Source organism: Aptenodytes patagonicus, chromosome 20 (assembly GCF_965638725.1).
Source record: "Aptenodytes patagonicus chromosome 20, bAptPat1.pri.cur, whole genome shotgun sequence".
Lineage (NCBI taxonomy): Eukaryota > Metazoa > Chordata > Aves > Sphenisciformes > Spheniscidae > Aptenodytes > Aptenodytes patagonicus.
In genome coordinates, this window is record NC_134968.1 from 3,255,807 (window position 1) to 3,277,149 (window position 21,343).

At 68.7% G+C, this 21,343-nt stretch overlaps 2 protein-coding genes across 4 annotated transcripts; one reads left to right on the forward strand and one right to left on the reverse strand.

Annotated features, from left to right (window-relative positions):
• Positions 1–79: 79 nt before the first annotated feature.
• Positions 80–12,694, reverse strand: SLC4A1 (solute carrier family 4 member 1 (Diego blood group); the record flags this gene model as incomplete). Of its 2 annotated transcripts, XM_076356592.1 has the most annotated exon segments (21): positions 80–253; positions 478–647; positions 735–988; positions 1,106–1,272; positions 1,401–1,490; positions 1,761–1,928; positions 2,744–2,941; positions 3,138–3,286; positions 3,514–3,717; positions 3,830–4,040; positions 4,699–4,883; positions 5,586–5,661; positions 6,439–6,580; positions 6,818–6,953; positions 7,030–7,207; positions 7,406–7,479; positions 8,654–8,754; positions 8,888–8,957; positions 9,913–10,009; positions 10,136–10,227; positions 12,626–12,694. In XM_076356592.1, coding segments are annotated over 20 exon segments (2,862 nt in total), but the record flags the coding sequence as incomplete, so codon positions are not given.
• Positions 12,695–14,877: 2,183 nt separating this feature from the next.
• RUNDC3A (RUN domain containing 3A) lies at positions 14,878–21,255 on the forward strand. 2 transcript variants are annotated; one of them, XM_076356594.1, is made up of 11 exons: positions 14,878–15,043; positions 16,969–17,084; positions 17,268–17,401; positions 18,081–18,166; positions 18,316–18,405; positions 18,514–18,594; positions 18,735–18,900; positions 19,118–19,275; positions 19,767–19,904; positions 20,078–20,184; positions 20,432–20,638. In XM_076356594.1, exons 1-11 carry the CDS (start codon positions 14,937–14,939, stop codon positions 20,572–20,574), a joined length of 1,326 nt encoding a protein of 441 aa, XP_076212709.1. In that variant the 5' UTR covers positions 14,878–14,936; the 3' UTR covers positions 20,575–20,638. The 2 variants fall into 2 exon arrangements, with proteins under 2 accessions (XP_076212709.1, XP_076212710.1); XM_076356595.1 differs by lacking the exon at positions 20,078–20,184 and having other exon boundaries at positions 20,432–21,255.
• The last annotated feature ends 88 nt before the right edge of the window (positions 21,256–21,343 follow it).

Genomic DNA, 21,343 nt, shown 5'->3' on the forward strand with positions numbered 1-21,343 from the left:
GATGGGGATGGACCCAGGGACGGGCACAGGGCCAGGGCCAGCACCTCAGTGGCTCCCAGCTCGTGCCGGGGCTACGTACACATTTGAGCTCGATGTCCCGGAAGATCCTGGGCAGCAGGAAGCGCCGCAGGGGCACAGTGAGGATGAGGACGAAGGGCAGCGCCAGCGAGGCCTCGGTGGACTTCACCGCCCACAGCAGCACGAGGACGACGATTTGGGTGAAGGTGAAGAGGTGCATCCGCCAAGTCTTCACCTGCGGGACGAGGAGCCCAGCGGGGTCAGGGTGGTGGGTCCAGCACCCCGCACCCTTCCCAGGGTGCCGGGAGGGTCAGGACCAGTGGCCCAAAGAGCCCAGTGAAGGTCAGCACCAAAGGAGGAGGCTCTTTGGGGAGCCCCAAGCAATTGCAGGCTGCACCCGCAGCCCAGGACACCCCCAAGCCCATGGCCACCCGGCCAGGTGACATAGGGCTCACTCACCCGGGTGACGTAGGGCTCGCTGGGGTGGTACTTGGGCGGCATCAGCAAGAGTAGGATGCGGTCGAAGAGCTGGATGCCGAAGAGGGAGGTGACGCCCATGTAGAGGAAGATGCCGAAGAGCACGGCCAGCGGGATGTGCTTCAGGATGGGCTCCATGAGGATGGAGACGCCTGCGGTGGAGAAGGAGAGGTCAGGGAGAGCTGTCGGGGGCACCCAGCCCTCGCTGCCCGGGGTGGGGGGGCACCTCCCCAGCTCACCGATGAGCATGGCCACCAACAAGCCGCTGATGCGCTGTTCCTTGACCTCCAAGATCTGGGACTTCTCGCCGGGAGCGGAGGTCTTGCTCATGACGGTGAGGGCGTTGGCGTGGGTGATGGTGCGGACAGTGGTGGCGCTGAGCCAGGGCACGCCGAAGAGGGCGGCCAGCCCCCCCATGGTCACGATCAGCAGCAGGTCCAGGTGGAAGCCGGAGCCCTTCACCAACTTCCTCTCAGGCTTGCTGACGATGAGGCTGCCGGGGACAGAGGGGACGAGTTGGTGACACAGCACCCCAGGGATGTCCCCTCCGTCCCCATCCCACCTGGCACCCCGCAGCCCTCCCCTCCCCGTACCCCTCCCCAGTCCTCACGTGGTGATCTGCGTCTCGAGGAAGATGAGGATGAAGACCAGGAGGGCGGGCACCACGGAGGCGAACATCATCCAGATGGGGAAGGTGTTGTCCTTCCCCATGGGGTTGATAAACCAGCCCCGGGCGGACGCGTTGGTGACCTCCAGCCCTTTGGGGACAACCAGTTTCTGGATGGGAGCAGAGATGCGGGAGTGAGGGGACGGGGACAGGGCACAGGGACGAGCACCTGGCTCCACGTCCCCTTGTTGGGGACACCCGTCCCCCCCCCAGCCCTGCCCTCCTGCTGCTCCCGGACCTGCGTGAACGTGTCCTTGATGAAGAAGTCGACCAGCGCCATGATGAAGATGGAAATGGGCACCCCGAAGTCCCCGATCAAGCGCCGGGCCTGTGGGGACACCGTGACCGCGTTAAACCCGCCTGCGTCCCCACCCGGCTGAGATGCCCCCCCGCCCCCCTCCCCGACGTGTCCCCACCGGCAGTGAGCTCTAGCAAAGACCTCCGGAGGAGCGTGCAATGAGTTTGCACGGTCTCAGCCAGCCCCTTTTGGGAAACCGCACCCGCTGACCCCCCGTTTCACCCCCAGCACTGCCCCCGCCAAGGGTCCAGTGGGGTGGGGGAGATGCCACCGTGCCCCCCCCCCTCCCCCCGTCCTCACCCTGCCAGGCAGGAAAGCGCTGTTCTTGAACTGGCGGAGGAAGAAGGCCAGGAAGAAGGTGCCGGCCATGAGGACGAGGGACAGCAGCGCCGTGTTGGGCTCCGGCACCTTGGGCTGGACCGTGTCCGTCAGGTTGTAATGCCGCTTTAGCGGGTGGTCCTTGAAGATCTGGGGAGGGAAGGGGAGGGGGAGGAGGGGTCAGGGAGGATGGGAGACCCGCTAGTGCGTGGGGAGGGGGGGATCCCCCTGCACCCCTCCTGCCACGCTGGGAACCCCGCGGCACCGTCCCGGCGGGTGCGTGGGTGCAGGATGCGTGCCAGGGTGACCGGCGAGGCTGGGAGCTTGGCGCGTGGTGAGCAGGGGGTTATTTTTAGGCTCGGTTTTCTCCAGGCTCGTTCGGAAATGGGGCTGGAGCAGGGACTGGGTGGCGCGGCGGGGACGGACGAGCGTGGCCCCGCTGCGGACCATGCGTCACCCGGGGTGTTTGGGGCTGTGCTGAGCTTGTAGAGGGGTGCACGGGGGTGCCTTGGTGTGATGGGGGTCCAGGGTGCGATAGGGCGTGTGTCCTGCCTGTCACCTCTCCAGCACCAGAGGTGTCCCTGTGGGCACCCAGTGCACGGGGTGACACCGTCCCATTGCTACCAGCCCCCCGGGAAGGGTCTGAGCCAGGGGATGGGGAAAGAAATCGGGGCTCTCTGGGCAGTTCCTGGGCAAGGGCCATGTTTGCTGCAGCCCAGGTGGGACATCTGCCCGGGCTTCACCTCCCTACCCCAAAAGCCCCCTGAGGAGAGAAGCACGAGCCGGGAAACACCTGGGAAAGGGGAGAAAGCGCTGGGAGACGGGCTCCATCCCTCGCCTGCATCCCTCCCCCGGCTGGGCTCCCACCGTTTCTATGGAAACCTGGGTGATGACCACAGTCTGCAGCACACCCCCCCCCCCCCCCCCCCAAGCCTTCCCCACCACGGGACCCCCGCGCCCCTCACCGTGACGAGCTTGGAGAAGGTCTCGTAGATGAAGATGAGGGAGATGAGGAAGGAGAAGATCTCCTGGGTGGTGTAGCGGGACAGGTAGCGCACCAGGAAGCTGCCCTCACAGGCCACCACCACCAGCACCAGCAGGATCAGCCAGAAGCCGATCCAGACCCGGCCCACGATGTACTCCATGCCATGGTCATTGCAGAACTGGGGAGCCAGAGGGCACAGCCCCCGTCAGCCCCCCCCCCGGAGCCCCCGGCATGGGCACCCAGGTGGGCTGGACCCCGGGGTCCCACGGTGGCCCTGCACCTCCTGCCCGGGGGCTGGTGGGGACGCCGCGAGACCCCTGTGGGGACCGCCAGAGGTGGGTGGGGGGCACCCAGGGGTGCGGGGTGGCACCCACCGAGTAGAAGGCTTCCTCGAAGACGAGGAGGGGCCCCGAGAAGCCGACGACGAGCAGGGGCTGGGCGCTGAGGATGCTGAAGAGGATGCACTGCACGGAGGTGGAGACGAGCAGCTCCGACACCCCCATCATGCCCTTGGTCTTCTCACCTGGGGGGGGGGGGGCAGAGCTGGTGGGTGCCGGGGGGCACAGCCCTGTGTCCCCCCATCCCAAATTCCTCGGCACCAGGATTAGGGGGTGCAATAACCCCCCCAGGAGCATCCCCCAGGGGATGGTGCTGCAGGCAGTGGCACCCCGCTCCCCCAGCCCCCAGCCCAGTGCCCAGCTGGGGGACATCCCCGGCCCCCGGCGTGTCCCCAGCCTGTCCCCCCATTACTCAGCAAGCCTCCAAAGGTGATAGCAGGTGACAGCGCCGCAAAGTAGATGAAGATGACGGCAGCCAGGCACTGGGGGCTGAGGGCGTCCTTGATGTCGCTGAGATATTTGGGGTACCGGCGGCGGATGTCCCGCACCAGCCCCCCAAAAGGTCGCCCAGTCCTGCGCAGGGGGTCGTCGTCCTCCGGCGCCGGCGCCTCCAGCCCTGGGGACACAAGCAGGTGGCCATGGGGGGACATCGCGTGCAAGGAGGGGGGGATCCCGCCAGCCACGGGGACGGGGGATCCCGGGGCTGGCAGGGGCGGTCCCCGCCGTACCCAGGTCTTTTAGGAAGCCCTCGCCCGGCGCCTTCTCGGGGGGCTGGTAGCGGCGGCGAAGCAGCTCGTGCTGCAGCGGCACCAGGCTGCGGAGGAGCTGCTCGTTCAGGGTCTCGGTGGGCGGCAGGACGATGCTGGCCTCCAGGAAGTCCTCCACCCCCTGCAGCAGGTCCTGGCGGCCCTCGGCCAGGTAGGCGTCCCGGCGAAAGACCTGCGGGGTGGCCCGGAGACGGGCGCTCAGTCGTCTCCGGCACCCTTGGGTGCTGCTGGGCACCCGCCCGGCCCCTGAGCATCCCCGCGGGGATGGGGCTTCGTGGGGAAATGGGGACATGGGGACATGAGGACATGGGAACATGGGGGCATGGAGGATGAGGGGGGGCATGGGACCACAGGGGCTTGGGGACAGGGGGCATGGAACCACAGGGGCATGGGGACATGGGGACACGGGGGACATAGGACCACAAGAGCATGGGGACATGGTTGCTTGGACACATGGGGACAAGGGGACATTTGACCTCAGGGGCATGGGCACATGGGGACACAGGGGCATGGGGGGACAGGGACACAGAAGTGTGGGGACAGGGATGCATATGGACATAGGGATGGGGTGCATGTGGAGATGGGGACATGGGGACAGGGGTGCATGGGGCCATGGAGACCCAGAGGGATGAGGACACAGGTGCGTGGGGACAAGGGGACACAGTGGCATGGGGACAGAGGGACACGAGCACAGAGAGGGACATGGCACAGCCCTATTAGAGGGTGCAGCCCCAGGGCTGGGGACTTTGGGGTGCTCAGGGCGGCTGTCACCCTGGACGGCAGTGCTGGTGGCGGTGGCAGTGCCGGTGGTGCCGGTGGGCGAGCCATACCCTGTCGGACATCATGGTGGAGACGGCGCGGCCGATCTCGTGGTAGCTGACATGGGGGGTGTCGGGGCCCAGGACCACGAAGAGGAAGCGGACGGGCAGGGGCACATCGAGGACGGCGTCCAGCGTCACCGCGGCCTTCAGGCGCACGAAGGCCAGCGTCGGCTGCTCCAGGAAGGCTGCACAGCCTGGGGGGAGGATGGGACGGGACGGGGGTCACGGGGGGCCGGGCACAGGGACACGGGGACACGGGACATGGGGACACAGGAGCACAGAGACATGGGGATATGGAGACATGGGGACACAGGAGCGTGGGGACATCGAAACATGGGGACATTGGGATATGGAGACAAGAGGACACAGGGGTACAGGGACAGAGTTATTTGGAGACAAGAGGACACAGAGGCGTGGGGACATGGGGGACAAAGGGAATGGGACAGGGGCACACAAAGACATGAGGACACGGAGGCACAGGGACACAGACACAGGGGCACAGGGACATCGGGACGTGGGGACACAGGGGTAGGTGGGCATGAGAGCACAGGGACATCAGGGCATGGGGACACGGGGGCACAGGGGACAGAGAGACATGGGGACACAGGGGCACAGGGGACAGAGAGACATGAGGACACGGGGGGCACAGGGGAGTGGAGAAATGGGACATGAGGGCAAGGGACATGGGGACACGGGGCCCAGAGAGCAGCGCTGAGCAGCAGCAGGCGGCAGCAAGGGCTGAGAACGGGGAGAGTCAAAAAAGGCACAAGAAAAGCAGCGAGTGAGCAAGCAGGCAGACACCAAAGCTCCCGCTGCGCACCCTGGCCCCGCACCCACCGCCCTGACCCTGCACCCACCACCCCAATCCTGCACCCGCAGCTCCGCTGACCACTCACCCACGAGGACCAGCGTGGCCTCGGCATCCTCGGGGACCTTCTCGGGGAGCTGGGGTCTAGTGGCCCCGCTCGGGCTCTGTGGTGGGCAGACGAATGGCAGGAGTCAGCTGGCTATCCTTGGTGGCTGTCCCCTGCATGGCCCCCTCTGTCCCCTGCATGTCCCCCTCCATCGCCGGTGTGTCCCCCTCCATCACTTACGTGTCCCCCTTCGTTCCCTGCAAGCCCAGCTCCCTCGCTACCACCTCTGCACCATCCCATGGCAATGCCTCCCCCTGCTTGCACGTGTGCTCGTGTACGCGCATGCGTGTGCACCCGTGTGTGTGCATGTGCCTGCAAGTGTGCAGGTATGTGCGTGCATGCACATGCATGCGCGTACATGTGCCTGCGCAAGTGTGCACGTGCGTGCATGCACGTGTGTGCAAGTGCATGTGTGCACATGTGTGTGAGGGCGAAAGAAAGCGGTGTGCGTGGAAGTCTGGGGGGTGTTTGTGCCCGCGCACTTGCGTGCGCTCGTGCCCATATGAGTGTGTGTGGACAGGCGTGCGAGTGCGCACGAGTGTGTGTCAGTGGGTGCGTGCACTCCCCGGGGATGCACAGCACGGGGAGCTGTGCGAGAGCCTGCACACCTCCTGGTGTGCAACTGCCTGGTGTGCGCACCTGCGCGTGCCAAGGTGTGTGTGCGCGCATCTGCGTGCCTGCATGCACCGTGGTGCATGTGTGCATCTACCGGGGTGCATGTGTGCATCTCCCAGCAGCCCTCCCCGCACACTGGATGGACCCAGCACCCCCAACCCCTACGCCCCGCTGCCCCCTTGCCCCCCCTGCCCCCCGCCGCAGCCCCGTCCCCGCTCGCCTGCTCGGCCCCGACCAGCCGGCGCATCTCCAAGGGCTGCTGCTCCCGCAGCAGCGGCTGCTCCGTCTCTGCCCGGCCCGTGCCCGAGCGCTGCAGCTGCGCCGGTGGCAGGGTCCTGACCGACTCGGCCTCGCTGGGGTGTCTAGAGCAGCCGGGGGGACAGCGTCAGACAGGCCAGCGCCACTGACCCCCCCAAGCCCCCCATAAGACAACCCCAGCCCTGGGGGTGCACGAGGACCCCCAAACTGGGCTGGGAGGCAAAGCCAAAACACAGAGAGGCTTTTCCACCCCATGCCAGGCTCCAGCGGGACTCGCTGGGGTCGGATCCAGCCCGGACACCGGGGTCCCCCCCCCCCGGGGCCATCAGCCCCGGCCGTACTTGTGCTGCAGCAGCAGCGTCCTCAGGATGTCCTCCCGGTCCTGCGGCTTGATCTGCCCCTCGTAGATCATCTGGTCGATGAGGATGTGGGCGATGGCCGCCAGCGAGGTGGCCGCCACGTCGAGGAGCACGGCGCCTGCAGGGACAGCACCGTCACCGGCCAGCTGGCTTGGGGTCCCCGCTGCCATCCCGGCCCCAGCCGGTGTCCCCACCTTTGGCCAAAGCCCGGCGGATCTCCAGGAGGCTGCGGTAGGTCAGGAAGGAGAGATGGGGCTGGCCCCAGTGCCCGGCTTCCTTGAAGTCCTCCTCTAGCTGGAGCCAGTGGCCGGCCTCCATCCAGCACAGCTCCTTCGTGCTGTCCATGACCAGCTCGTGCAGCTCCACGTAGCCCTGCAGCCGGAGCCGGGGGTGTCAGGGTCCCCCCAGCCGTACCGGGGACCCCCAGGAACCCCAGAGCTGCGGCTGCCCGTGCCAGCACCCCTGTGCCCTGGTGTCCCCAGGGGCTGGTGTGGGGTGGTCCCCAGGTGGCCACAGTCTGCCTGCCCCCAGGAATGGGGAGGGAATAGGGGTCCCCTGGGCAGCACCCACCTCATGGGTGTCCCGCCGGGACACAGGCCTCCTGCTCCCTGCCGCCTCCAGGTCCACATCGGTCACCGACGGAGCTGTGAGCAGAGCCACCCGCTGCGTCAGCTGGCCCCTGCCCTGGCCCAGACCCCCCCTGGGGTCTGTTGGAGGTGTCTCCCCCCATCACCCCCACCCCAGACCGGTTGGGGTTGCCGGGATGTGTCCCCTGCTCCATCACCCCCATCCCAGACCTGGTTGGGACTCGCTGGACGTGTCCCCCACCCATTGGCCCATCCCAGACCCAGCTGGGGTTTGCTGGATGTGTCCCTCCATCACCCCCCGGCCTGCCGTTGCCCACCTCCAGCCCCTCGCATCCCTGCAGCCCGGCTCCCGGGGCAGGGTGACGGCCTGGGGTCATCACCCCGGCCGGGGTGAGGGCAGGGCTCGTGGCCACGCTCTGGCCCACCGCCCCGCCACCGGCACAACCCTGACCCCAGCACCGAGCACTGTCCCTTGGACTGGGACGGGGACAGCACATCCCCGGCCAGCCAGACCCCAGGAGCTCGAGGCGTCCCCGTCCCCCTCCTACCTACGGCCCCCCCTGCGCTCCCCCACGGCCCCGCAGGCTCCGGCCCTATAAAGCGGGGGCCGAGCCCCACGCCCCACGGCCGCCCTGTGTGCACCGTAAATCCCGGAGCACTTTGCCTTTGCTGACAGTAAACAGCAGCGCGGCTCCCGCCCGCCCGCGGCTGCCCCGGTGCCGGGGACAGGCTCACCCCGTCCCCCTCCGCTCCCGCTGGGGACCACCGCGGTCCCCTCGCTGCCCCCGGCCAGGTCACCCGGCGGGGTGATGCCGCAAGAGCCGCATCCCGCTCTGCCAGCTGAAGGATATCGTGCCCACGGGAGCGGGGATGGGGCGCGTCCCCCCCCTCGATGTCCCCGACGGCATTGGCCGTGGCACGTGGGCACGAGCCTGTCCTCGTCCCGGCCCGCTGCCACCGCCACTGAGCCGCCCGGCGCCAGCCGGCGTTCAGCCCCAAGTGGTTCTTGTCCTCACCCCAAACAAAGACTTTATTTATCCTCAATCAGCAGGCAATTACGGGCAAGTGGCAGCGGTCACCCCGTGGCGTGCCCTGACGCCTGGGTGACAAGTCACCCCGCTGAGCCGCGGGGCCGGGGGTGGCAAAGCCAGGGCGGGCGGCACGACGGAGGGCTGGGGAGGGGACACGCCGGGGCTGGGCTTTGTCCCCCGGTGCCCCCGCGGTCACTCACGCTGCCCTCCGCCACGGCGGCTCGCCTGTCCCGGGGGGGCCCCGACCTCACGCCTCCTCCCGTCCAGGTCATAGCATCCCCGCCGGCTGGGCAAATACTGGCTGCAAAACACACACCGCCGGGACGGGAGGGGTCAGTGCCAGGCACCCATGGGTGCCAGCAGCCCTCCTCTTGCTGATGCCAGCCGGGCAGGCGGGGCAGTGTGTGGCTCCCTCCCCGATTTGGGGGACTCACCGCAGGGGCGTCAGCTCCTCGGCTCTGGCCCTCCACGCATGCAAGGGGGACCCGGTGCCGGCGCCGGCCCCTGCACAGAACAGGCGGCAGCATTACCCCCCGACCTGTGTCACCCCCAACGGGGACCTGAGGGTCTGGATGCCGGGAGCCGGCACAGCCCAAGCACCCCCTCGGGGCAGCGACTCCAAACCAACAGACCCCCCCCCCCCTCCCTCCCCAGGGGCTCTCGGTCATGGCCTCAAGGACCCTGGGTGTCCCCGAGCTTGGCCCCGTCTCGGGCACCCACAGCCCTTGCGCTGGTGGTGGCACCTCACCAGCTCCAGGGCTTTGGCAAAGGGTGCCGCTGCCTTTGGGCCATGCGATCCCCAGGGCTGCGTGTCCCTGCCTGACCGCCCCGGGCTCCGAGCGAGCCCCGCTGCCCATATGCAATGCTGGCACCCATGCAACACTGGCGCCCATGCAACACTGGTGCCCATGCAACGCTGGCACCCCGTGTAACACGTCTGTGCAACTCTGGCACCCATGCAACGCTGGTGCCCATGCAACACTGGCACTCATGCAACACGTCTGCGTAACGCTAGTGCCCATGCAACACATCTGTGCCATGCTGGCACCCATGCAACATGGTGCCGATGCAAGATGGGTGCCCATGCAACGCTGGCACCCGTGCAACACTGGTGCCCATGCAATGCTGGCACCTGTACAACGCCGGCACCCATGCAATGCTGGTGCCTGTGCAACACACCTGTGCCATGCTGGTACCCACGCATAACTGGCACCCACAGAAGTCTGGCGCCCATGCAACATGCGCCCTTGAACCACTGGTGCCCCTGCAACGCTGGCACCCACCCAGTGCCAGTTCTCGTGCAACACCGTCACCCATGCGATGCCATCACCCATGCAACGCCGTCACCTCTGCAACGCTGGCGCCCCTACGACACTGGTGCCCGGGCAATGCCGTCCCCCATGCAGCACTGGTGCCCACGCGTGCCCAGTGTCCCCCAGCACCCGAGGGAGCCACTCACTGCTCATCTCCCCCAGCGATAGGTGGGAGCCCTTTATGCCGGGGTCCTCGTAGCCCTCGGGGTCCAAGCTCCTCCTCGTCCTCTCCTCGTAGGCCTCCTGCGGGACAGAGAGAAGGGGGCTCAGTGGGGACCGGCACCCCCAGTGCCTCGCCGGGTCTGTGCCGGGGTGGGAGCCGGTCGGGGTGCAGCGGCAGAGCCAGGGCTCGGGGATGGGTCTCCCTACCTGGCCAGGCCCCTCCATGGCTCCGGGCTTGGCCCCCGCCTCTGCCTCGCTGCGTCCCGGCAGTCAGCCCAGCGGCACCATAACCCGGCGCTCTGCGGCGTCGGGGCGGGCGCAGGGGGGGGGAAAGGGAGAGAAAACATGTTAGGAGAGGCCGAGGCAGTGCTCGGTGCCCCCCTGGGATGTGGGGTTTGTCCCCTGGAGTGGGGCTGGGGCTGGACACCGAGGCCGTTCCCGCAGTCCCCGCCCGTGTAACCTGCTGCCCGAGGGCTGGGAGGTCCCGGGGCCGGGGGTCCCCGGGGAAGCGATGCCCTGCCCTGCCGCCATCCAGGATGGGAACCGACGTCAGGCGCCGGCAGAGCCCCGGCAGCTTCCCACCAGGGACGCAGCATCCAGTCCCAGCCCACCCGTGCCCACGCACGCCGGCCAGTCCTGCCGCGTCCTGCGCCTGGGGTCAGGTCCCATACAGACCCACGCCCAGGGGTCAGGGCCCGTACGGACCCATGACCCCTCGCATGTGGGTGGGGTCCCATATAGACCCGTGCACAGGGGCTGGGGTCCCACACTGCAGCGCCCGGGGCCCCCGGCAAGCCCCCGCAGTCCCCTGGCAGAGCGCTGGGGTGAGAAAGGGGAAACTGAGGCACGTCTGGTCTCACGGGGACATCCCAAAGCAGGACGGCACAAGCACCGGGCAGCACCCCAGGGTGCGCAGCTGGGGGGGGGGGGGGGGCCTTGCTGCCCCCCTCCCCTCAGCACCCAAAGCTTCTGCAGCCCCCTGGGCGGTGTGTTGGTGCCTGGAGGGGGGGGGGAAGATGCAGCTTGTGCCTGCCCCCCCCCCCGCGCCCCCTGTGCCCCCCCCCCGCAGCTGCCCCGGGGCCGTACCGGGGGACAACCGCCAGGGGGCGCCCTGCCCCCGCACTCCGCCCCGCCCCCCCGCCCCGGGGCACCCCGGAGGGACCCAGGGGTCCGGGCCCCCCCACCCCCCATATCCCCCCACCCCCCATGACCCCCACCTGCCCGCCCCAGCCCAGAGCCACTGTGGGGGGGTGTCCTGCCCCGGGACCGCCGGTCCCCCCTGCCCCAGCCCCCCCCATAGGGACCCCCCAGGTTGGGGGGGGCAGGGACCCCATCTGCCCTCCGCCACCCCGGCCCAGGGACCCCACACAGGGGGTTCACAGGGGGCCTGCAAGGTCAGGGCGTGGGGGGCTTTGGGGGGGGGGACTGAGCCCCCCCAGATCTCACCAGGGTGATGCAGGAGCTCGCTCCCGGCCGGGGGCCACGGGAGCCAGGATGGGGTCACGGGGACCCCGCTGGGGCCACGGGATCCCCGATGGGATCTGGGAGCCACGGCGGGGCCACGGGAACCACGGCTGGCTCCGGACCCGGCCTCCTCCTTCCTGCCCCGCCTGGCCCCGCAGCGCCGGTGGCCCCCGGCCCCCCAGGCCAGCCTGTCCCGGGGCCCCCCCCAGCCCTGCCAGCGGCTCTTGCATCAGCCCGGTGTGCCGGGCTGCGCCCCACTGATAACGCCCAGCCGGTGTCGGCCCCCGCCCCGCTCCCCCCAGCTGCCCCCCGTGCTGCCCCGGGGCCCAGGAGGTGCCCCGAGGCCGGGGCGATGGGCTGGGGGACTGCAGGGCACGGGGCGCCCTGCGCCCAGGTCACCCGGACCTGCCGAATCCATCCCCGTGCCACCCTGCACCGTATAGAGCCCATACGTTCTACACAGTGTGTGCGGTATAGAGCCCACACCTCCTACACCAGATACCGTGTGTGCACAGTATAGAGCCCATTTCTCCTATGAGATATACCCCATGTGCACAGTATAGAGCCCATACCTCCCGCATCTTGTGCACGGCAGGGAGTCCATACCTCTTACACCATACACCCCATGTGTGCAGTATAGAGCCCATACCTCCCACACCACGCGGCTAGCATGACTCAGGACTGGACTCATGCCTCCTACACCATATATCCAGCACGGCTCAGTATAGAGCCCATACCTCCCACATGCTGCGCGGCTCAGTGCAGGACCTCCCTCCCACAGCAAGGTACTCAGTATGGAGCCCATACGGCCCACGCCATCCACGCAGTGTGGCTGGGATCCCTCATGCAGCAGGTACCCAACGTGGCTCAGTATGGAGCCCATACATCCCACGCCATCCACATGGCGCAGCTGGGCTCCCTCCTCCAGCGGGTACCAGCCTGGCTCAGTATGGAGCCCATACCTCCCATGCCATCCACGCAGCGTGGCTCAGCTCCCTCCCGCAGCGGGTACCACCATGGCTCAGCATGGAGCCCGTACCTGCCTGGCCCACAGCATCTCCCACCCCAGCACACCCCGATGACAACCCTACAGACCCCACCCCACGCCGGGGGCACCCTGGGGTGCTCCCCCATCCTGCCTGGCCCTGCCGTCCCCCTGTCCACCCCATCCCCCCGCTCCCAGCGCCCAGGGACACCCCAAGGTGCTGCCACCGCCCGTGACCCCGCACCTACCCCTGGGGTGGCTCCGTGACGCCCCTGCCCTCGCCGCCAGCCCCTGCCCGGGCTCTGCCTGCTGCTGCCCGCAGGGAAAGAGCCGCGCAGCGCGGGGGAGCGCGCCCAAATGCCCTGAGTCACGCTCACCTCCCTAATCTCCCCCACCTCGGGCTCACCCGGCCCCCCCCGGGGCCCCCCGTAAACAAGGTTATCGGGGCGCAACATCTTGCGGCGTCGAGGCTGTGACCTGCCTGCTGCCTGCCTGCTGCCTGCCTGCCTGCCCGCGCCCCGCCGTCCTCCCCAGCCGCTCGCCCTGCCCCGGCTCGGCCTGTGCCGTGCTCCCGCTGCCCCCCGCTATCTTGTTTACGAGGCTCCGGGTTTCCCTGCGGGGAATCCCCGGGAACCCTCTGGCTGTCCCCCTCCTGCACGGGGGTTGGGGTTTCCTCTTTTTTTTAAAAAAAGGGGGGTTCCTGGGGAGGTTCCCCCGGGGGAGGAGGCGCGAGATGCCGGGGGGGCCTGGCAGGGACGGGGGACGTGGCCGGGCTTCCATCTGTCCCCTGGGATCGCCGTCCCCATGGTGCTCTGCGGAGAGGTGGTGGGACGGGAACGGCTGCTTCGGTGCAGGGCGAGGGGTGCGCGCGCGTACGTGTGTGTGCGGGCACGTGTGCGTGTGTGCACGCATGAGTGCGCATCTGTGCGCGCATCTGTGCGGGCACGCATGTGTGCAAGCACGTGTGCGCGCATGGAAGTGCGTGCACGCATGGGCGTGCGTGCACATGAGTGTGCACCTGTGCCTCATGCACGCGTGTCCGTGCTCAAGCCCGCATGTATGTGCGTGCATACGCGCATGCGTGCACGTGTATGCATACACATATATGCACGTGTGTGCGTGCACGTGTGCGTGTCTCCACATTTACAGCCTCCCTAAAGGGCTCGCAGCCCCCAGCCCCAAATCCCGGGCTGCAGGGAAGGGGAGAAGGATGAGCTGGGCAAGCTTTGCACATACGTGCACACGTGCACGCAGACACGCACACACCAGTCACCCCAGTGCTCAGGGACACCCGCAGGGACTTCCCGGCTGCTGGGGCATCGCTCGTGCCCCAGCCTGCGGGGTTGGGACAGCGCTGCCCCCCCCCCCCCCCCACGCCAGCCCCGTTCTTGGGGGACCATCCAGGCTGGGGTGACGCGGGCTGCTGGCCTGTCCCACACATTGGGGACCTGGTGGCACCCACTGCGGGGCTGTGGAGCCGGGAGGTGCGATAGCTGCAGGCTGGGTGCTCCGATAATGGCCCCCGGCGTTATCTGGGTGCTGCCAAGAGCTCCCCTCCCTGCAGCAGCCCTGGGGATTTTGGGGGTCCCTCCCCCCCGGGGCGCCCCGCTGCCCCCCAGCTGGGTGCTACGGGCTGGGACCCCTTCGCAGGGGCAGAGGAGGGCGTGGGGCACCCCGGGGGGCACAGAGAGGGGGGACGTGTCCCCACGGGTCGTGGCGCGGGGGGGTGTGTCTCTCTGCTCCGAGTGACTCTGATTTATCTCTGGGTGCTGGGGGGGGGATGTGGGTGCCCGTGGTATTCACACACACCACCCCCCCCCGATTTCCCTGTCACATCAGCGGGGAAACTGAGGCATGGCACAACAGTGGGGTGCTGGGAGCATTGTGGGGGCTCCCCCCCCCCCGGCACAGCCAGCCCCCCGGGGGCTCACACCCCACCACTGCCCCTGCCTGGGGGGTCCCACGCACCCCACAGACCCTGCGGGGGGGGGGGTGATGCTCAGCATCCCTCCAAAGCAGGGACCCGAAGCAGGGAGGGGAGCAGCTGCGCTCAGCCCGGGGGGGCGGGGGCGAAGGGCCCCCCCAATTACCCTGGGGGCTGCCCAGGGTCCGGCCGGAGCCCGTGCCGTGTGTGTCCCCCCCCCCCCCCCGTGGCTCTGCCCCACCGGTGGCACGTCATGGAGAGGGGCTGGGCCCTGCAGGGAGGAGCCCCCCCCCCCCCGGGGACCGCTGCCCCCCCCCTTCATCCCCCCCCCCCTTTATTCCCCCCATCCCCTCCCTCCCCAGGGGAAAGATTTGGGGGGGCCGGAGGCGGGGAGAGGACCAGGCCCCGCATCCCTTTTTTTTTTTGGGGGGGGGGGGGGGGGGGCGGCGCACGGCCCGTTCGCGTGGGCACCGGGGAGGGGGGGGGGGGGGGACGGGACGGCGGAGCAAAGCCTGCGCGGTGCGGGGGGCCGTGGAGGTGGCGCGGGGCGCGGGGCGGGGGGGGGGGGGAGAGAAAGCCCACGGGAGAAGGGACATCGCCCGTGGCCGTGGCCCCGCCGGCTCGCCCCGCTCTGGATGGAAGCGAGCTGCGTGCAGGCTGCCATGGCTCTGGGGCTCTCCTCCAAGAAAGCCTCCTCCAGAAACATCGCCGTGGAGAGGAAAAACCTCATCACCGTCTGCAGGTGGGGGCTGGCCCGGCTGGGGGGGGGGGGCACCCGAAAATTAGAGGGGGGGGGGGGGCCGGTGTGTGAGGTGGGAAGGGGAGGAGGGGGGGGGGGGAGAGAGAGAGGACCACCGCTGCCGGGGATGGAGGAGATGGGGGGGGAGGGGGATGGGGAGGGGGGGTGGGGGGGAGGAGGGATGGGGGGGTTCATACCACCCCCCCCCACCCCCCCCCCACCGCGGCCCCTTCACCCTGGGGGGGATTTTTTTGTTGTTGCTGCAGTCGCTATTTTTGGGGGGGGAAATTCAGTTTTGGAGGGGGGGAGGAGGAGGAGGAGGATGGGGATGCGGGGAAGGGGGGGGCCGGGGGAGGTGCGGGGCTGCAGGCGGTGGGGTTGGGGGGGGCTCCGGGGGGGGCGATGGGGAGGGGGTCGGGGATACAACGACAACATGGAGGCTCCCGGTGTCGGCGATGCCGGGGGCAGCCGGGTCGGGCCGGGGGTGGTGCAGGGGGGGCGGGGGGGGGGCTGGGGGCCAGGGGCAGCGGGACCTGGGGGGGGGGGGGGCTGGGGCCGGGGACCCCCCTGCGAGCAGGGGGCCGAGGAAGTGACGTCAGGGCCCCGCTCCGAGCGGTGGGGATGGAGGGATGAAGGCGGCAGGGATGGAGGATGAGGGTTGTCATGGCGACGCCCGGCTGGACCGGGGCCTGGGGGGGGACACACGACACAGGGATGGAGTGGTGGGGACAGGGCGGGGGGACAGGGGTGGTGGGGCTGGTGCTCCCTGCCTGTCCCCAGTCCCCAAGCGCAGGGATGGGGTGACAACCCCCCCCCGGCCCCTGGTTAGGGGCTGCTTGTGCTGGGCTGTGACCGGAGCCTGGCCCTGGGGCTGCTGGGGGGGATGTGGGGGGCACCAAGGCTTGGGGTCACCGTGCCAGGGACCCACAGGTCCTGCTGTTGGGGTCTGGGGGACCCCAGGGCTTCTTGTCATGGGCACAGGGCACCTCCAGACCCCGCTGTCATGACATGGGAACCCCCTGGATCTCCTTGCTGTGGCACGGGGCACCTGCAGGCCCTGCTGTCGTGACATGGGGAGCCCCAGAGCTCCTCGCCATGGCACGGAGCACCTGCAGGCCCTGCTGTCGTGACATGGGGAGCCCCAGAGCTCCTCGCCATGGCACGGAGCACCTGCAGGCCCTGCTGTCGTGACATGGGGAGCCCCAGAGCTCCTCGCCATGGCACGGAGCACCTGCAGGCCCTGCTGTCGTGACATGGGGAGCCCCAGAACTCCTTGCCATGGCATGGGGCACCTCTAGACCCTGCTGTCATGACATGGAGATCCTCCAGGGCTCTTCATTGTGTCACGGGGCACCTCCAGACCCCTCATCCTGACGCCAGGATGTCTCCAGACCTCACTGCCGTGCCATGAGGTGCCTCCAGACCCCACTGCCGTGATGGGGCACCCTCCACCTGCCGTCATGGGGATCCCCAGTCTCACCCTCCCCCCGTGTGGCCGTGACCCACAGACGGGGCGATCCCCCCCCATGCAAACATCTGCCCTGTCCCCTGCTGTCCTGCCGGGCTCAGCAGGTTTCGTATCTTTGGCATCTCTCTCTGCTGAGCATGAGTGGCTGGGCGGAAGGGGAAGCCATCACCGCCCGCGCACGGCCGGGGAGGAAGGGGGCCTTTGTTCGCCCTTCCTGGCCACTTGCATGGCAGGGGAGCAGCGGCCGCCCCGGTGGGCTCCCCGGGGACATGGGGACATGGGGGTCAGTGAGCCACAGCCCGCGGCTCAGCTTGCCACCCTCTTCCCGCCGCTGGGCTCAAAAGCCAACGTCTGCAAAAGCATTTTGCTCCGTTGCTAAAACCTAACGTGTGTTGGGTGCAGGGTGCTGGGTGCTGGGTGCCCGTCCCCTCCCACCCGTGACGCCCGTCCCCCCCGCCAGGTTCTCAGTGAAGACCCTGCTGGAGAAATACACAGCAGAGCCCATCGATGACTCCTCCGAGGAGTTCGTTAACTTTGCCGCCATCCTCGAGCAGATCCTCAGCCACCGCTTTAAAGGTAACGGTGGCCCGCGGGGACAGGTGCCCGTGCAGCCCCATCCCTGTGCCGCATGGTGGACAGGGATGCATGCATGCACGTGCTGGCACCAGGGAGCATGTCCGGGCTCCGGCTTGGGGCTTTCCAGGCTGACGGGGTTTGCCGGCACGGCAGCCCCTGACCACAGCCCCTCGGTCCCCGCAGGCCCCGTCAGCTGGTTCAGCTCGGATGGGCAGCGCGGGTTTTGGGACTACATCCGCCTGGCCTGCAGCAAGGTCCCCAACAACTGCGTCAGCAGCATCGAGAACATGGAGAACATCAGCACCTCCAGGGCCAAGGTCAGGAAGGTGCCAGCTCCAGCCCTGTCCCTGTCTCTATCCCTGTCCCCATCCCTGTCCCCATCCCCATTCCTATTCCTACCCCTGTTTCCATTCACACCCTGTCCCTGGCACATGGACCCATCCCTATCCCCATCCAATCCCCATCCCCATCCCATCCCCATCTCCATCCTCATCCTATCTCCATCCCATCCCATCCCATCCCCGTCCCCATCCTCATCCTCATCCCCATCCTCATCCTCATCCCCATTGCATCCCTATCCCCATCCCATCCCCATAGTCATCCTCATCCCCATCTCCATCCCCATCTCCATCCCATCCCATCCCCATCCCCATCTCCATCCCCATCCTATGCTATCGCATCCCATCCCATCCCATCCCGTTACCCATCCCTGTTCCCGTCCCCTCTCTGCCCCCATCCCCTCCACCCTGCCCTCCTGCAGCCCCATCTCACCCCATAGGACCCCACGGGGTCGCTGGGGCAAAACGGGAGCCGTGGGTCCCCGCGGGGGGATAACGGGGCTGAAAGCAGCTCCCGGGTGGGGACCACCCGCCTGCCGGTGCCCAGAGCCCCGAGGACAGGCGGGAGCGTGGCGGGGGGCAGCCGAGGGTGGCACCCGACGTGCAGCCGATGGTGGCACCCATCCTCAGGGCTGCCCTGCGGGGCGGTGCCTTGCAGGGTCGGGCCTGGATCCGCGTGGCGCTGATGGAGAAGCGCATGTCCGAGTACATCTCCACGGCCCTGCGGGACACACGGACCACCAGGTGAGCAGCCCGTGGCACGGCCGGCCGTGGCCACACACACGCCTGCGCTGCCCCGGGAGTGCTAAGGGTGTGCGGGTGCACCGGGGTGGGCACCGCGGTGTGTTTCGGGGTGCCGGCGGGTGCACATGCAGCCATGTTTTTCCCTGCAGGCGGTTTTACGATGACGGGGCCATCATGCTGCGGGAGGAGTCCACGGTGCTCACGGGGATGCTCATCGGGCTCAGCGCCATCGACTTCAGGTAGGGGTGGGCAGCACGGTGGGGGGCGGGCACCCTGCCCCGACTGGCCCCCCCCCCACCCCCCCGGGGCTGCCCTGATCCTCTGCTCCTTCTCCCACCGCCGCTCAGCTTCTGCCTAAAGGGCGAGGTGATGGACGGTAAAACGCCCGTGGTCATCGACTACACGCCCTACCTGAAGTTCACGCAGAGGTAAGAGCCGGGGTGCCCTGCCTGGGGTGGGGACCCCACTGTCTCTTCCCCGGCACCCCGGTGGGGCTCAGCTGGGCTCCCCCCATGCGTGCCAGCCCCCTACCGTGGTGCCGTCCCCGCTGAGCCCCCGTACCCCCCAGCTACGACTACCTGAGCGAGGAGGAGGAGCGGGGCAGCGTGGAGAGCAGCACGAGCGAGGACAGCTCCCCCGAGCACCCCTACCTGCCCCTGGTCACCGACGAGGACAGCTGGTACAACAAGTGGCGCAAGATGGAGCAGAAATTTCGCATCGTTTATGCCCAAAAGGTACCGGGAGCTGGGATGGGGCTGGCCGGGTACCAACCCCCCTGGGATGTTCCAGCCCGGAGCATCCCCCCGCTGCTCCCACAGCCCGATGGTACCCCCAGCCCTTCGTCCCACTGCTGCGGTGACCCAGCCCTCTCCTCGTCACCCTGGGTGGCCCTGGGGACATAGGGGGGTCCGGCGGGGGCAGCGGGGCGCTGCTGACGGCGGCCTCGTGCAGGGGTACCTGGAGGAGCTGGTGCGGCTGCGGGAGTCGCAGCTGAAGGACCTGGAGGCGGAGAACAAGCGGCTGAAGCTGCGCCTGGAGGAGGTGATGGTGCAGAACCAGCTGGAGAAGAGGGAGCTGGAGGGCGTCATCCTGGAGCTGCAGGAGCAGCTGTGAGTGGGGACCCACCGCTGCTGCCGGGCCTGGCTGGGCGCGGTGGGTGGGGGGGTCCCTGGAGCCTGGGTATCCCATGGGCTCTGGGTGGGTGGTGGGTCCCCAGTGCCCCACTGACCCTGAGGGGCAGGGTGAGTGCTGGGTCCCTGGCACCCCATATGCCCTGTGGGGTGTGGTGGGTGGTGGGTTCCCAGTGCCTGGGTGCCCCATATGGCCTGTGGGACGTGGTGGGTCCCCAGTGTCCCATGTGCCCCACGGGATGTGATAGGTGGCAGGTACCCGGTACCCAGGTGCCCCATATGTGCTGTAAGACATGGAGGGTCCCCAGTGTCCCATACGCCCTGTGGGACGTGGTGGGTCCCCAGTGTCCCATATGCCCTGTGGGACGTGGTGGGTCCCTGATGCTCCATATGCCCCACGGGCCGCGTCGGCCGGCAGGTCCCTGGCACTCACGGCTGTGCCAGGTGCTGAGCACCCACCTTTGCCGCAGGACGGGGCTGATCCCCTGCGAGAACCCACAGCTGGCCCAGCTCTCCAAGGAGATGGTGACGCCCCTGGTGAACCAGTGGCCCTCGCTGGGGACCCTCAACGGCAATGAGAGCGGCTCGGACAGCAAGCTCTACAGGAGGTAACCCCCCCCGGCGGGGGCAGAGCTGCCCTGACCTGCGCCCAGCACCCCATCCCGCCCCGGGGGGGTCTGCCCCGGGCAGGGGACAGGGAGAAGGGCTGGCCCTGGCTGGTGGGGCTGTCCAGGCCCTGGGGGCCATGGCGCAGGGGGGGCTCAGTGCCGTCCCTCCGCAGGCACAGCTTCGTGAGCACCGACCAGCTCTCAGCCGAGAACAGCCTCAGCTCCGACTCCCAGCGCCTGGGCGAGGGCAAGCGCGAAGGCGAGCCCTGGGGGCCCTTGGGTAAGACCCCCCCCCCCCACCGTAGGGTGCCCCGCGGGGCTCAGCATGTCCCTCAACACACACCCAGGCGTCTGGACCCCCCCCAGCAGTCCCCTCCCCATGCCAGGGATGCTGTCCCAAGAGTGCAAGGACACCCAGGTCCCTCCCGGAGAGGTGGTTCCCGTCCCCATCCCCGTCCCCCCGTGGCAGGGCTGGGGTGCGAGGCTGCAGCCCCCTGCGACGCCGGCGCCCCGCTCTGTGCCCACAGGGAAGGACCCCACGCCCTCCATGCTGGGGCTCTGCGGCTCCCTGGCCTCCCTGCCCAGCTGCAAGTCCCTGGCCAGCCTCAAGTCCAACGAATGCCTGGTGAGCGACAGCACCGAAGCCAGCCCGACCCGCAGCCCCAGCTGAGACCCCCAGCCCCCTCGCCGCCCCACGGCCCAGCCGCCCGGCCCAGCGTCGCGGCGGAGGACTGACTTCACCCCCACCCTCGCCACCCCGGGACCGACGAGGGACTCGCCGAACCCACCGGGGAGGCTGGGGATGGGCATCCCCCTCCCCATCTTGACACCCCACCCCGGCTGCGCCTTGGACCCCCAGCCCGGTCGCTGGCTGGAGACATGGACCCGTTGGGATGGGGGATGCCGGACCGGGACACATGCGAGCTGGGGATGGGGGACGAACTGTGCCACGGGGGGACACCGGGAGCGACCGCTGATGGGGAGCAAGGGAGGGGGTCGGGGCCAAAGCCCCTCCAGGGGCGAGGGTCTGGGCACAGCCCCGATGTCCATCCCGCCCAGCCCACGGGCACTGCTCTTCCCTCAGATGCCCACTGGGGCTTCGCCTGCCCTCTAGTGCCCAGCCTCCCCCGGCCCCCCCTCGCAGCCAGGCACTGCAGGGGGGCTGGCCTGTCCCTCCCTTTGGGGACCAGCTGTCCCTCTTTGCAGCAGCATCCCCACGAGAGGGATAGGCCCCCGCCCCCCCCCTTCCCATCCTCCCCTGGGTTTCGGGTTGTTTTGGGTGATTTTAGTTTTTAATTCAGCCCCATCTGCCTTGTTGGAGCAAAAGGAATCAATAAATGCAGCAAGCCGAGCTGGCTCCCGTGAGCTCCCCCCCGGGAGAGGGGGGAAAAGACCCCTTGTGCCTCCAGCCACGAGGTCCTGCCCCAAGCAGGGATGCT